This window comes from Haliotis cracherodii, unplaced genomic scaffold (assembly GCF_022045235.1).
Source record: "Haliotis cracherodii isolate W230 unplaced genomic scaffold, xgHalCrac1.p SCAF_20, whole genome shotgun sequence".
Lineage (NCBI taxonomy): Eukaryota > Metazoa > Mollusca > Gastropoda > Lepetellida > Haliotidae > Haliotis > Haliotis cracherodii.
This window is the reverse complement of record NW_027266276.1, coordinates 5285677-5300131: the sequence shown is the minus strand read 5'-3', so window position 1 is coordinate 5300131 and position 14455 is coordinate 5285677. Positions and strand designations below refer to the sequence as shown.

Here is a 14455-nt window from a genome sequence, read left to right as displayed (position 1 = left end):
TCACCAATATATGTCACGTGATAGTCATACACTGCTTGTCATACATAGTGCGATATCCATCACCTCTTGCACTAAACAATGACTGAAACTTTAATAACCCGAGATCACCAATATATGTCACGTGATAGTCATACACTGCTTGTGATACATAGTGCGATATCCATCACCTCTTGCACTAAACAACGATAAAGACTATAATAACACAAGATCACCAATATATGTCACGTGATCGTCATACACTGCTTGTCATACGAAGTACGATATCCATCACCTCTTGCACTAAACAACAACTAAAACTATAATAAGGGATGACGAGTGTCTCCTACCTGCTGGTCATACACCTTACTGTTTGCACAAAACGACAAGGCAGAAACTATGATGATGTCTGTTACCTGCCCGTCAGAAAAGAAGCATTTCAAATTTTACTCCAAACTTAGTGGCAACCATTAAAGTGGCATCATGCCGCAAATACAACTCCTTTGAAAACTCTATGTAATGCATTGGCCTTTGATTACAGACAAAGACATAAAATACACCTTAAAGACCTCTAAGAAGGTTTCATAACCAAATGGGTGACTGTTCACAGTTCACAGTACACTTATTCCGCTGGGCAGCCACGCGAAACAAGAAAGTTATACACTCCGTGTTGTCCTTTACGCTTTGCTATCATGGCTGCAGTGTCCCCATCCTTGTCCCTGGCGTTAATGTCTGTCATGTTCTGTGAGAGGATATACTTCACCATCTCCACACGTCCACGAAGAGTGGCCAGATGAAGGATGTTGTCACCATTGTCATCCGTTAAGGGAGTTTGACCACCTTTACTCACAAGTAGATCAAACACTTGTATATTTCCATTATACGCAGCTCTCATTAATGGTGTTCCTCCGTAATTTCCTCTATGGTTTATGTCCACAAAGTCCTGCGATAGAATATACTTTACTATCTCCGGATGTCCTCCAGATGAGGCATAATGAAGTATGTTGTCGCCGTCATCATCTACTTGTGACACATTAGCTCCCAAACTCTCGAGGAACCAAAACATTTCCCAGTGTCCAACAGATGCAGCCTTCATCAGCGGAGTTGATCCGTACTTCCCCCTACTGTTAATATCAAGACTGTATTTAGACAGTAAATACCTCGCCATGCCTAAATGTCCCCCTCTGCAGGCCCAGTGCAGGGTGTTGTCTCCGTAATCATCTACTTGTGACACATTAGCTCCCTTACTCACGAGGAACTCAAACACATTTCTGTGCCCATAATATGCAGCCATCATTAGGGGAGTTCTTCCCTTCTTTGCTCTGCTGTTGACATCAACACTGTATTGTTTAAGTACATACCTCACCATACCCATATGTCCACCTCTGCAGGCCAAGTGCAGGATGTTGTTACCATCATCATCTTCTTGTGACACATCAGCTCCGTTTCTAATAAGAAAGTCAAATACTCTTCTATGCCCCATATGTGCCGCCACCATGAGTGGCGTCCTCCCGTGCTTCTCGTCTCTACCGTTGACGTCGACCAAACGCCGGAACAGGATGCGTCTCACTCGTCCCAGGTCTCCCTTCCTACAGGCTTCGTGAAGAGGGTTGTTCTCTGAAGTTTTCTGCTTGTCAACTTTATGATGTAGAGATCTCTTTGGGTAGTTCTGCGGCTCATCTGTAGATGTGTATGTTATGATAATACAATGACAGCAATTTGTTAGCATTATTCATTGCAGTAAAATAAATAGCTAGAATAAAAACGGTTTGATAGTTACAGATTGTACCAGTGCTACGTTACCCGCGTTTTATGTAACCGCCTGTACATAAGGTGCCAGCAAAGATACTCGGTGTGCAGTAGTATACATCTTCCTTAAAATCGAACCAAGAAGCCACAATATTACAAACATACGTCTGTATGCATTTGAGACTTTTATTAACCGACCAGTGATAGTCATGTTTCTGCAAAGAAGGTCGTGGTGCTTATGTTCCCAACTCTTTGCTTTACTTCCACAACACGTTCGCTACCCGCACTTCATGTAACTGCCTGAACATACTGAGCAGGCAAAGGTAATTGGTTTGCAGTGGAAAACATCTCCCTTAGAATCGAGCCTTGAAACCATTATATGGAACATACGTCTATATGCATTTGAGACTGACCAGTGATAGTCATGTATCTGACAAGGAGGCCATGTTGCTTATGTTCCCAACTCGTTGCTTTACTCTGGGTTCTGGTGTCAATGGTAACTATCCTAAAGCCATTAACACATTTACGTCACTTGAAGATTAACAACCAGAGCAAACCATACGGAGGTAGTTCCTCAACAAGTTTAACACAGAGTTCCATTACCAAGTCTTATCTAAATGTCCATGTACATCCCTCATACATTGTAAGAGTCACGCTACTTTTCTGAAGGAATGTTACTGGTGATGTTGACTGATTATTGAACATTTTGTCCTTTTCTTTGGTGTCCAAAACGTTCTAAACAGAAACTAAGACGTTAGCGTTTGTGTCGAAATAGAATTGAGCGAGCTTTATTCCTGCGGATGAGACCGTCTTTGCCTTCCTTGGTGGTTGTGATCTCAAATGGTTCCACTGTTTTGGCTATTGCTTGGAATCAAACTGCAAGTTGTGAACACAAGTTTTTATCCATAATCTCCGATGGTTGCAAGAATCTGTCCGACTTGGCCTCAAATAAAAGCTAGATGATCACGAGACACGGTGAGATTTTGATCAGATGGCATTTGCTTTGGAACCCAACTACTTTGGAATGTACTCTCTCCTGGGAAATAAGTCTACTACAGTCGTCACGATATCGTAGATTCTCTGGATATATGGTATTGATTAGGTCACAGGTCTACTAGGACGGGGATCGATTACAAAGCTCTCCTTTTCACGTTCAAAATTTGCTGTTTACCTCTTTATAGTGGCATAGTGAGCGGCATCTTTCCCTAGTGTTGTACTCATATCTTCTTAGATGGGCTTTTGGTTTTAAACCCTGACACAGACCCCGACTTATTTAACTGACTTATCGTCACAGCATATCACAGAGGTCATTTTTTCTGAACATACGAGGTTTTAGCGATAAGTCCTGAGCTTCACTTAGGAATTGCACAACAGTGAAATCTTTTGTTGTGGATATCACAGGATATGACAGACACACAGCTACAGACACTTGAGTAACTCAAGTACTTAGCTGTATGTCTGTGATATCACTGTTGTGCAATTCCTACGTGAAGCTCAAAATGATTTTACCATGACACTGTCAATTATGATTTTCTTATGATAAAAAACCTATGACTTACTCTCTTGTTGTTGAGATGATAACACGTTAAAATCAACAATTTCATATCTATTTCAAGATCAGACAAATCATCTTTTTAACTGAAGCTTTTAATTTGATGCAACAATTAGCAAAAATACAAGTGCTCTAATGCAATAATGAGGTAATGAATTTTGCGAACACGTGGTATAATCACTATTTCAGAGTGATTCATAGACACAAGCTAATGATACAGTTGGATTGTACAATCGACTGTGCTTTATTCTCATGAATAAGGAAGGGGTTTTGCCGTTTTTTATCTACATCATCGTCCACAGCTGATTGACGATAATGCTGATTTGAATAAATATCTACCCACTGACATTTTGTGGCAAACTTTCGGTTCGCCTCGATTATATTTCTAGGTTTGTCAGAATAATATCGGTGCTTGTGGCTTTTTTGTGGCTTTTTTGTGGCTTTTTTAATCTCGGATGTAAGGTGAACATATAGCATCCTGTAGTTAGCGTTGATCTCGGATGTTCGGTAAACATTTAGCATCCTGTAGTTAGCGTTGATCTCGGATGTAAGGAAAACATGCAGCATCCTGCAGTTAGCATTGATCTCGGATGTAGGGTAAACATATAGCATCCTGTAGTTAGCGTTGATCTCGGATGTAGGGAAAACATATATCATTCTGCAGTTAGCGTTGATCTCGGATGTAGGGAAAACATGCAGCGTCCTGCAGTTAGCGTTGATCTCGGATGTAGGGAAAACATGCAGCATCCTGTAGTTAGGGTTGATCTCTGATGTAGGGAAAACATATAGCAAATAGTGTCGGTCTCAGGTGTTAGGTAAACACAAATCTCTCTTTGGCACCCGAAGACCAAGATTGTCACTTCAATGACGTGCATAGATTGTCGAGATTGTCGAGTACATAGTAGAAAGTGTGAAAAAGATCATTTATTACCTTGTACACATATAGCTTTTCCAGATCGAGGCTCCAAACATCGTAGCCCGGGACTGCAAGTCTTGGATGCACAGGAACCAGTCGGGGCCTTCAGACAGAAGGAATAAGGGCTATATCATGACACTATGTCCTACCTTATTCTGTCATTGAATCACATAAAACATATGTGAGTGTAAGTACAGTTATTCTTATGTATACCCCAAGTGCCATTTGGTTTCAAGTATATTTAGTTTCGTCTTCATTGACAATTATTTGTCGTTACAAGTTACGTAACTTATAATATATTAAATGTTCACTATAATTAAATTTAACTTAAGCTTCAGCAATATCGATGATCTGACGTCATACTTTAATGGCGACGTAGCCATCTCCCTTCCACTGATCTACCCACCTGCTTCAGAAATAAATCACTTTTATATTTTAGAAATATGCAAAGATTCAGTATGACAGGAGGGATGACTTTAAATTTCCAATAGTCAACTTTCCCTTTTCATCATATGCCTTGGCATAAGCTTGTGACCGGTGCCAACGTTTGAACAAATTTTCTCATCTTTTCGCGAACTCCTGATACCATCACTATAAAGATTCATAAAAACATATTTTACACATGATATAATCCGGAATCAAACATTGGAATCTGCTTTCAACAGAGATTTTGTATAATTATGGAAAGGGTTTTGTCGCTTTTACTTACATCTGAACGATTCCTTGAAAGACCGCTGTTGCCTCTCTGCTTCTCAATCCTCTTTGAGTCATTGATTGATAAACGACAGGTTAAAGTTTCAATATTGTATTCATAAGTCAAACAAAGATAATTTTTCATACATTTTAGCTGGCACAACTTGATACCAAGGTTCCTGATATTCTTTGGTCCACACTGTGTCATGGTGGTCGTGGACAGCACAACCGTGAGAATAACTGATAATTTCAGGATGAGTCTCACACAGTCTCTTAAATATCTTGGTATCATCTTTCAGGTTTCAAAGAAGATCACTTGCTGGGTAGGCTGTTGTTGAGAGACTACCACGGGGTTGAAGGTTCACGTTCAGGTAGACGGTGAAGACAAGACTAGACGGTGAACACGAGACTATGGATGCCAGTGTGTGGAGACTACCACCAGGTAGACGGTGAAGACAAGACTATAGATGCCAGTGTGTGGAGACTACCGCCAGGTAGACGGTGAAGACAAGACTATCAGCACCATAGTCTTGAGACTCAACAGTTAGACAAGAAACACATGACAATGGACACTAACGTATGGAGACTATCAACAGTTTGACAGGGAACACAAGACTACGGACACCAATGCCTGGAGACGATACGGTCAAGGGAGACCACAGAAGGTGAGAGGCGATGTCCTAAGATCACTTCCACCACATCGATAAACCAACTAGCGTCCACAGTTTATCACAAGGTGCACAACGAACACAGCGACAACTGTCTTCAATAATCGGTGAGTTCCTGACAAACGTTGTTCCTGACGTCCAAATGCCAAGCAACATCACGTGACATTACAAGCGATTGATTCGCACACAAGATATCAATATAAGATCATAAATTATTCAACCATTTCTGACAACAGAAATACGAACAATACTGGTATCGATGTTTTGATATTGCCATCATTGTACCCCTTTACTGCGTATTTGCAGTAATATACAAGAAACCTGTGTTGGTTAGGATGTCCCAAGTGTTGCCCTCTCCCTTGAAATCCACCGATGCCACTAGTGGTAGTCTCTCGGGCTTACTAACCGCCTGGTCTGATGGTAGAATGTCCGCCCGGAAAGCGGAAGGTCCGGGATTCGATCCCCAGCCGCGTCATACCAAAAGACTTTAAAAGATGGTACTTGTTGTTACCCTGTCTGGCGCTCGGCATTAAGGGGCTAAAACAAGGACTGGTCAGCTCGGAGTCAATATACTGTGTCTGAGTGGGGTATACATGTTAAACTGCGTCCTGGTATCTCAGTGTGCTAGCACTATATATCGGCAAGAGTCCGGACTAGTACAAGCAGCCACACACACATACACGTGCATGCACGTCGCTATATACTAGTAAGTGCAATAATCTTGGACGCGACGTTAAACCCCATTGCACCTCACTTCACCTTTCGGGCTTACTTAATGCTTGTGTTCATTTGTCGTAAGACGCGACAAACTGGATTGGCTTTCAGACTCGCTGACTTGGTTCATCCATGTCATCGTATACCAGTTCTGTAGATCGATGATCATGATGTCAATCACTGGGTTGTCTGGTCCAGACTCGATTATTTACAGACCGCCGTCATATAGCTATAATATTTCCGAGTGCGACGTTTAACAACAAACAAGCAAACACTAATGCCAGAGATCTATTTTTCAACCCTGACGTCATCCTGAAACGGACAATTCCATTATTTGGTCAAAGTGGCTCAGAATCAAGTTTGCCATCTCATAAACTGAATTTCCAATCGGAACCTCGGCACCTTAGACCACTCAGATACCCACACCTTAGACTACTGAGCTACCTCCGCCTAACGGCTCAGTCACACATTCAGGATTTTTACTGCCGTCCTTGATGGGACCATTCCCGATTAAAATTTGTCAAAAGCCTGATCAAGATCCTGTGATTCGTGGCGGGAAATTCATAAAAAAACAGATATTGTTCAGGAAGCGGCCCGATTCAGCCGTTTCCAGCCGAATTAATCTCAATTCTCTCGTTCTCAATCCGAATCTGATCCGATTTGTATCTTCCGCATGGTACAAAACGATCGAATCTGTCCCGACAGCGTACCGATTCACCTGAATGCGACCTGACAGAGATCAGACGGTGACTGGACAGTGAACCGACAAAGACGGTTCGCATTCGGCAAGATCTGGAAGCAATCTGGACTCCATCGACAAGAAACGACAATGAGCAAATCATGCCCGTTCATCATGATAGCGTCCAGATCCACAGGACACCATCCAGACAACACAGGACATTGTTACGATTTTGATCCGATACAGAAGAATCTATCACGACAAAATCGGCTGAGTTTCCCGAATGTTACGGGACGCACGATACTGTCGGGAGTGCTTGGCCGACCTCTCTGGACCTTTCCCGATCCGTTGGACTCTGTTACGAAAGTCTACGACAATGATAGGACATTCCTAATAGTAATCCGACTTTTTCACTTTTCGTGTCGTAGCGCTGTCTGATCTCAAACGGGAGCCATAATCGGCACTGTGAACCTGGCCTTAGATAAAAGAGCTACCGCCCTTTAAACCACTAAGTTACCCGCACCTTAGACCCCAAAGCTACGCGAACTTTAGATCACAAACGACCCGGACCTTAGACCACTGAGCTACCACACCTTAGACCACAGAGCTACCACACCTTAGACCACTGAGCTACCACACCTTAGACCACTGAGCTACCCGCACCTTAGTCAACTGATAGAACTGCTCCTTAACGCCACTGGGCTACCTGCGCCTTAGACATAGAGTTGCCGGTACCTTAGACCACTGAGCTAACTACATATTAGACCACTGAGCTAACTACATATTAGACCACTGAGCTACCAGCTCTTGAGACCACTCAGTTCTGCAGTTTTGTCCACTGGGCTACCACACATTAAAACACTGAGCTACCCGCACCTCAGACCACCTGGCTATCCGTTGCCAATTAATCATGAGACCAGTAACCATTGTTTTCACTACACCATGAGCATGTGTTAACGAACAACTATCAAATAGTGATGATACCAGGTTTTCCCGAAAAGGTGAGCTTATCCTGCCCAACCGGTGGCACCCGTCACAAACACATGCACAGGCAAGTCATTGTTCACCGGGACCAAACAAACGAACAAAAGAAACTTTACCACTTATCGAGTGTGGACCAGACAATCCAGTGAATGATATCATGAGCATTGATCCCCGCAATTGGGATCCGGTGACATTCATCAACCAAGTCAGCGGGCGTGACCACCCGGTAACGTGAGTCGCCTCCTACGACATGCATAGTCACCTTTTACGGCAAGAATGGGTTGCTGAAGACCTATTCTACCCCGGAACATCACGGGTACCATGTGGGGTAAGAAACAACACATTCTTTTCTGTTTTTGCGAGAAACAACACATTCTTTTTATTACCAGTCAAGCTGAAAAAAATGAATATATACCTGATGCCATCGGGTCCCAATCAAACAGAAAAGACATGAGCGAGGTCTCAATCAACATCAAAGTCAATCAAATTGCTTCTTTGTTGTTTAACGCCACAGTCAACATTGTTCAAGTTGTATCAAGGAGACCTTCAATAAATGACAAGACAAACCAGTTATGGATGAAAGGAAGAACTGCCCATTCAGTATGGTAACACCCAAAAAAGAAATGTTTTTTTTTATCCTGGTCATGCCGGTATAGGCTTAGCTCACCACTCTGTTAAATACTATGCTAACGGTAAATACAGTGTTAATATCGATGTAGATCCCACAATTCCATGCTCTTAGACTGGATGGAAAGTGAGTATTAATCACATCATGCAGAGTTATTATGAGGAACAAGTTCTGAAACATAGTAACACAACTAGTATGTGATGTTTACTAAGGTCTCCAGCGTGGCTTTGTGACCTTTCATACTTCTTTTACATATGATATATTTCCGCTGTTGATTTCTCATCAAGCTTATCATGATCAAATAAATTCATATATCATTATGCTTTTCATCCATAAACCATTTTGTTCAACCATTGAAAGCTTTAATGAGGCCAAGAATGTTGGAACCCAGATCAATCAACGTTTGAGCAGGAATTGTATGCGCACCTCATGGTTTATTCTGGATGCAGTGGTTTGTTGTACAATAAACAACTCCTTTATGTCGTCTGTTTCTAAAATGAGATATCAACATTATGTACAGCCTCTTTAAGGATGTTGATAAACTGTAAAAGCTTTAAAATATTTACCCAAAATTTAATTATTGATGAATACCTGAATAGAATCCGACCTCGGAAATGTCGGACAAATCAATTTTACGAACTCGGGGGTTAGTTTGGTATTTCTCGCATATTCTCACAACCCTCACGTCGATTTTCTCTACCTTTTCTTGCAACACCGATTGTTATGGATGGCGTTCAGCCATTGCGTTTATCTGCGTAGCCCAGCTACATCGATGAGGAGACCCGTGAAGATTCCGGGGTAGAATAAGTCTTCAGCAACCCATGCTTGCCGAAAAAGGTGACTATGCTTGTCGTAAGAGGCGACTAACGGGATCGGGTGGTCAGGTTTCCTTGACTTGGTTGATGCATGTCATTGATCCCAATTGCGTGGATCGATGCTCATGATATTAATCACTGGATTGTCTGGTCCAGACTCGATTATTTACAGACCGCCGTCATATAACTGGAAAATTGCTGAATGCGGCGTTAAACAACACACAAACAAACAAACAAACCACATTACGCCACGCCACGCCACACCTCACAACAAAACACCCACACACAGAACAACACAACAACAAATATCTTACCCAGACACACACCACGCCACCCCACGCCACGCTACATACCCAACATCAAGCACATCGCACCACACGCCCAAGTAATATATATTATTATATACTATATTAATAACATAATGTTGATATCTCATATAAGAAAGAAATTCTTAAATAAGCGATACCATAAGAAATCTCCGTTGCATATCATGGCATATTTTTATCCTGAGGTTTCGGATCCCACTGGGGACAGATAATGACCACTACCCGTACCTTAGATCACTGAGCACCTTAGACCACACTGTACGGCGTAAAACAACAAACAAACAACCTTAGACCACTGAGTTACACGCACCTTAGACAAATGAGCTATCCGCTCCTTAAACAAATCAACTACCTACAACTTCGATCACAGACAAATGAGCTACCCATAACTAAGAACACTGAACTACATCCATCCGTGGCCACATTGAGAAATAAGAAGTAAAGGGACAATTAATAATCCATCACAATATATGCGTAGAAATCATGAAAACGGAAGCGTTTTATGACCACGGTGCACGTTGAAAGCTACTTCCATCTACATTTATGTTTTAACTTCAATTGCATCTTTTGACATTTTACAGTTAAGACCACGAATCAGTTAAGTGTTGCAATGTCAGCAGATCCACATTTTCCAGAGAAATATATATGTTGTGATGTGTATAGTTATAGTGACCGCCTCCGTGGTCTAGTGGTAGAGCGTCCGCCCGGAGAGCGGAAGGTCCGGGGTTCGATCCCGACCGCGTCATACCAAAAGACGTTAAAAGATGGTACTTGTTGTTACCATGTCTGGCGCTCGGCATTAAGGGGCTAAAACAAGGACTGGTCGGTTCGGAGTCAGTATACTGTGTCTGAGTGGGGTGTTCATGTTAAACTACGGCATGGTATCTCAGTGAGCTAGCACTAAAAATCGGCATCAGTCCGGACTAGTACAAGCAGCCACACAAACACACACACGTACATGCACGTCGCTATATAAGTGCAATAATCTTGGACGAGACGTTAAACCCCATTTCATCTCACCTCACCTATAGTTATAGTATATCAAAGGTCAGTGATAATGTCCTCATTTATCCTAATAAATCTGCTTTCCTTTCGCAAATACCACTGATCACAAATTCAAATTGAAGTCAGCAATATTTCAGCCACAGTAGACTACGGTTATAACGAACTCGAGGGGACCACTAATTTTAGTTCGTAATAACCGTAGTTCGTTATATGCATTCATACAGCATATATACAACAAATGGTCGGGACTAAAAATAAGTTCGTTATATCCGTCAGTTCGTTATAAGCGTGTTCGTTATAAACGTAGTTTACTGTATATGACGGGTACGGTGACACGCAACCAGGACATATCACTGTGTGACGCAGTCATACTGAATTCTAGATATCCACTCTGTTAAAGATTAACAAATATAATGATTAATACATTTATAATATCAAAGTAGTTCCCACAGTTCCACGTTGTCAGACTTACATCATGATATGTCTCGTTGCGGAATTATCATCCTGAATATAGTAAAAGGCCAATTCTAAAAGGTTAAATTCAGTTGAAGAATTTTAAGTTAAAGTTAACTTAAGTTAAATTCCACGTTTTCAGACTTGGATGTGTAAATTCCATTTTTTTTAAATATAGTGTTTCTCTAGATGAGGTGAACATCATTCTGTCAGAGGTACTTAATAAACTATAACATATTGTTCATTCTTCCCCGCCCTTAAGGCGGAAGTATACGGGGAACGATAATTTTGTGGCATGTATGTCGACATGTTGGTTTATTTAAAATTTTAAGCCACGCATTTACGGAAACAAAACATACAAATCATGTGCGTGGAATGTTGATGCTATTCTTTTCCAGCAATAAGATATACTTCAAAATCGTCTTTATGTAGTTAATTGATGCATCTGACCGTTTCTGGTCATTAGCTGACATTATTAAACCATTCATATGTAATCCGATGTCCTTTTTTCCTCAAGGACTAATTTTCTGATTTTCACGGTGTATACAAAAGAAGAACTGTGCTCCGGAGATCGTAAAAAAACAGCATAATAAAAATTATGTTCTGAATATGCTTATTCATGAACAACGACGACATCGCAATTTAAATGTAATATGGCTGAATTCCATATTCTACATACCACACTTTTGATTGTTTGGATGCTCATGTTCACTGGAAATATTTGGAATAGTTATATTCCGTATTTTGAATTAACCCCAGTCCCCCGGGGTTTTTTTTTCAGTGCACCGCACATAGCCACATGTGAAACGTTTGGTAGCAAAGTCAAAGCAAAATCGGAGTAGTGTGTCAGCGAATTTGCTTCAAGGCTGTAGTATTTTTCAACCGTTTAATGGAATTCAATGCACAGCCGTAGCTCTGGTCGCTATCATATATTATGTGTCCCATGGCTCAAATCTATTTACGTCTGTACCGTGTTCCACTGACCTCGGTAATCTGTCACATGGTTAACACCGAAGGCTATGAGGGGTATATAGGTTGGTTCATTCGCAGGACGACGACCCCTAGACTAACATTTAGTCTCTGAAATCTTATATTATACAATATCCTTCTTGACTCTAAAAATAAAAAAAATTCCCTATGCATGCTTATTTGTGGAATAGAGCTAGCTTGAGCTGGCTAGACTTGCTTTTGTATGCATATCTAGATTATTATTTTTTCCTAAAATAAATATATTCCACGGTCATGGTGCAGGACTAGACGACCCCCTGTGTCGTATGAAAACAAACAAGCAAAAAGTGAGGTCGTCGTCCTGCGAATATTTTAATCCGCCAATCAAGTTAAACAATGGGTATCGAGTGTTATTTTAACAACTCGAGCAAGTCATAATAATTTCCCAGCAGCCACTGCCTCAAGCGATATTCTCTACATAACAGATCAGTTTTATGGCTCCGTCACAGGTGCTCCAAATATTGAAGCAGGGAAAACAATTTTCATAGAATCATTTCAACAAGCAATATTGATATCCCCGTCACTTTTGGTAACTTTTAATGATGTCTCCATTGCATTTTTTACGGATTTCGATTCGTATGCATTATTTGACTCTCAAAAGCGGAATGGTTTGGGTCAGATTGATCCGAATGGACGAGCGGTTTTTTCTGTTTAGTAGTATGGATGAATTGTTATGTTACATCTTAACAGTATATCAGGCGCCTATGCTTGTCGTAAGAGGCGACAAACGGGATCGGATGGTCAGGCTTTCGTTGATGCATGGCATCGATCCCAATTGCGTGGATCGATGCTCATGATATTAGGCACTGGATTGTCTGGTCCAGACTCGATTATTTACAGAACGCCGTCATATAGCTGGGATATTGCTGAGCGCGGCGTTAAACGACAAACAAATCAATCAATCTCGAAAGTTCCCAGCCATGATTAAGATTATGCAATCTTACAAAAAGATTGTTTTTCTGTAACAACTTAAATGGATCGAATGGTTGATGAGTTTTTTTTAACTAAATCATCGCTGACTTCTTTAACATTTTTTTGTCAGCTGTACGGAACACCTAGACCATGGTTTGCTCCTTTAATGCGCCAATCTTTACTCGTAGAAACATTAAATTCCTGACAAATACGTTCATAAGCGAACCTATTGCACGGATTATTTGATGCATTCCATGCTTGACCCTGCGGTAATGGAGCACTAATTTCTTTAAGTATACGTCTAATCTGATAGTACACGTGAAATGTTATAACCGACTTATTCAGTTCAAATCCTGGAGCATAAAGAGATAAGCCACATCCCGTTGTGGCACACCATATGGCAAAGTTTAAGTTTAACCAATCGTGCACCATTTTATCGCTAGTTGCCATGACCCTGTACTTTTCAAAGATATCAGGGAATTTAACGAAAAAATCAAAACCAGAGGCAGTTACTATAATGGACTGATTAGTAATGTATCTCGATTTCATATTTAAGTTATGATATAGTATCATTGTATATTTAATATGTATGTCACACTCCCGTGAATAACAAATGGTCAGTCTATTCAACTGCTTCATACTATCGATAACTCAGCTGGTCAACTTGAAGTCGCTCTATGTGATGTAACGTATTACCCGCGGTGGACCAATATAAGTGCTGCAAGATATAATAATGAGACAGTAATAAATAATAAAAAACACATTATACCTGATGGGTATTACAGCGTATGCTCACTCAATGGTGGAATTTTTAAGCCTAATGGAATTAGTCTCACACAAAATGAGTCGAATGGGATGCTGATTTTAAACGCTGGAGAAAAGGATGTAAAGCTTTACGAGACCTTAGCAAATACATAAAGAGTTCTGCATCCATCTTGATCAGATCAGTACGACGGAAAATATTCAACTAGAAAGTCCTTCAACTCTACTCAGATTTGTTCCAGTTAAAGATATAAAATATAATAGCGGTAGAACAAACTCTTTCTCAACATTACAATATAAAAAATTAAAGCGGGGTATTATTTCAGACCTCAAAATTTCTGTATTAGATGTAAAACACCAACCTGTACATATAGGATACTTAAGTGTAACACTCCATATTATAAATAATGGTTGATTCATCAGGCCCTGGAACGCTCAGACAATGTAATACAATTGCCACTATTTAACTAAGATAATAAATAGTGGCATCGTACTCGCGGCTTATATCCCCTCAAAACGAAAAAGTGTGTTAGTCTCTCCCCTACCGAAGACCCAGGTCATATGTTATTTAGTCGTCCGGCTGTAAAAAATATTAGTTTAAATTTGTTTACTGAA

The 14455-nt window shown here is 40.8% G+C and overlaps 1 protein-coding gene across 1 annotated transcript; it reads right to left on the bottom strand.

Moving 5' to 3' along the window:
• Positions 1–598: 598 nt before the first annotated feature.
• On the bottom strand, positions 599–1705 carry LOC139470459 (serine/threonine-protein phosphatase 6 regulatory ankyrin repeat subunit B-like). The gene has a single exon (XM_071252866.1). The coding sequence runs from the start codon at positions 1703–1705 to the stop codon at positions 599–601; it is 1107 nt and encodes a 368-aa protein (XP_071108967.1).
• Positions 1706–14455: the final 12750 nt, after the last annotated feature.

Bases quoted from the DNA above. Each gene is read 5' to 3' on its own strand.
- LOC139470459 (XM_071252866.1), bottom strand. From the start codon at position 1,705: ATGCTAACAAATTGCTGTCATTGTATTATCATAACATACACATCTACA.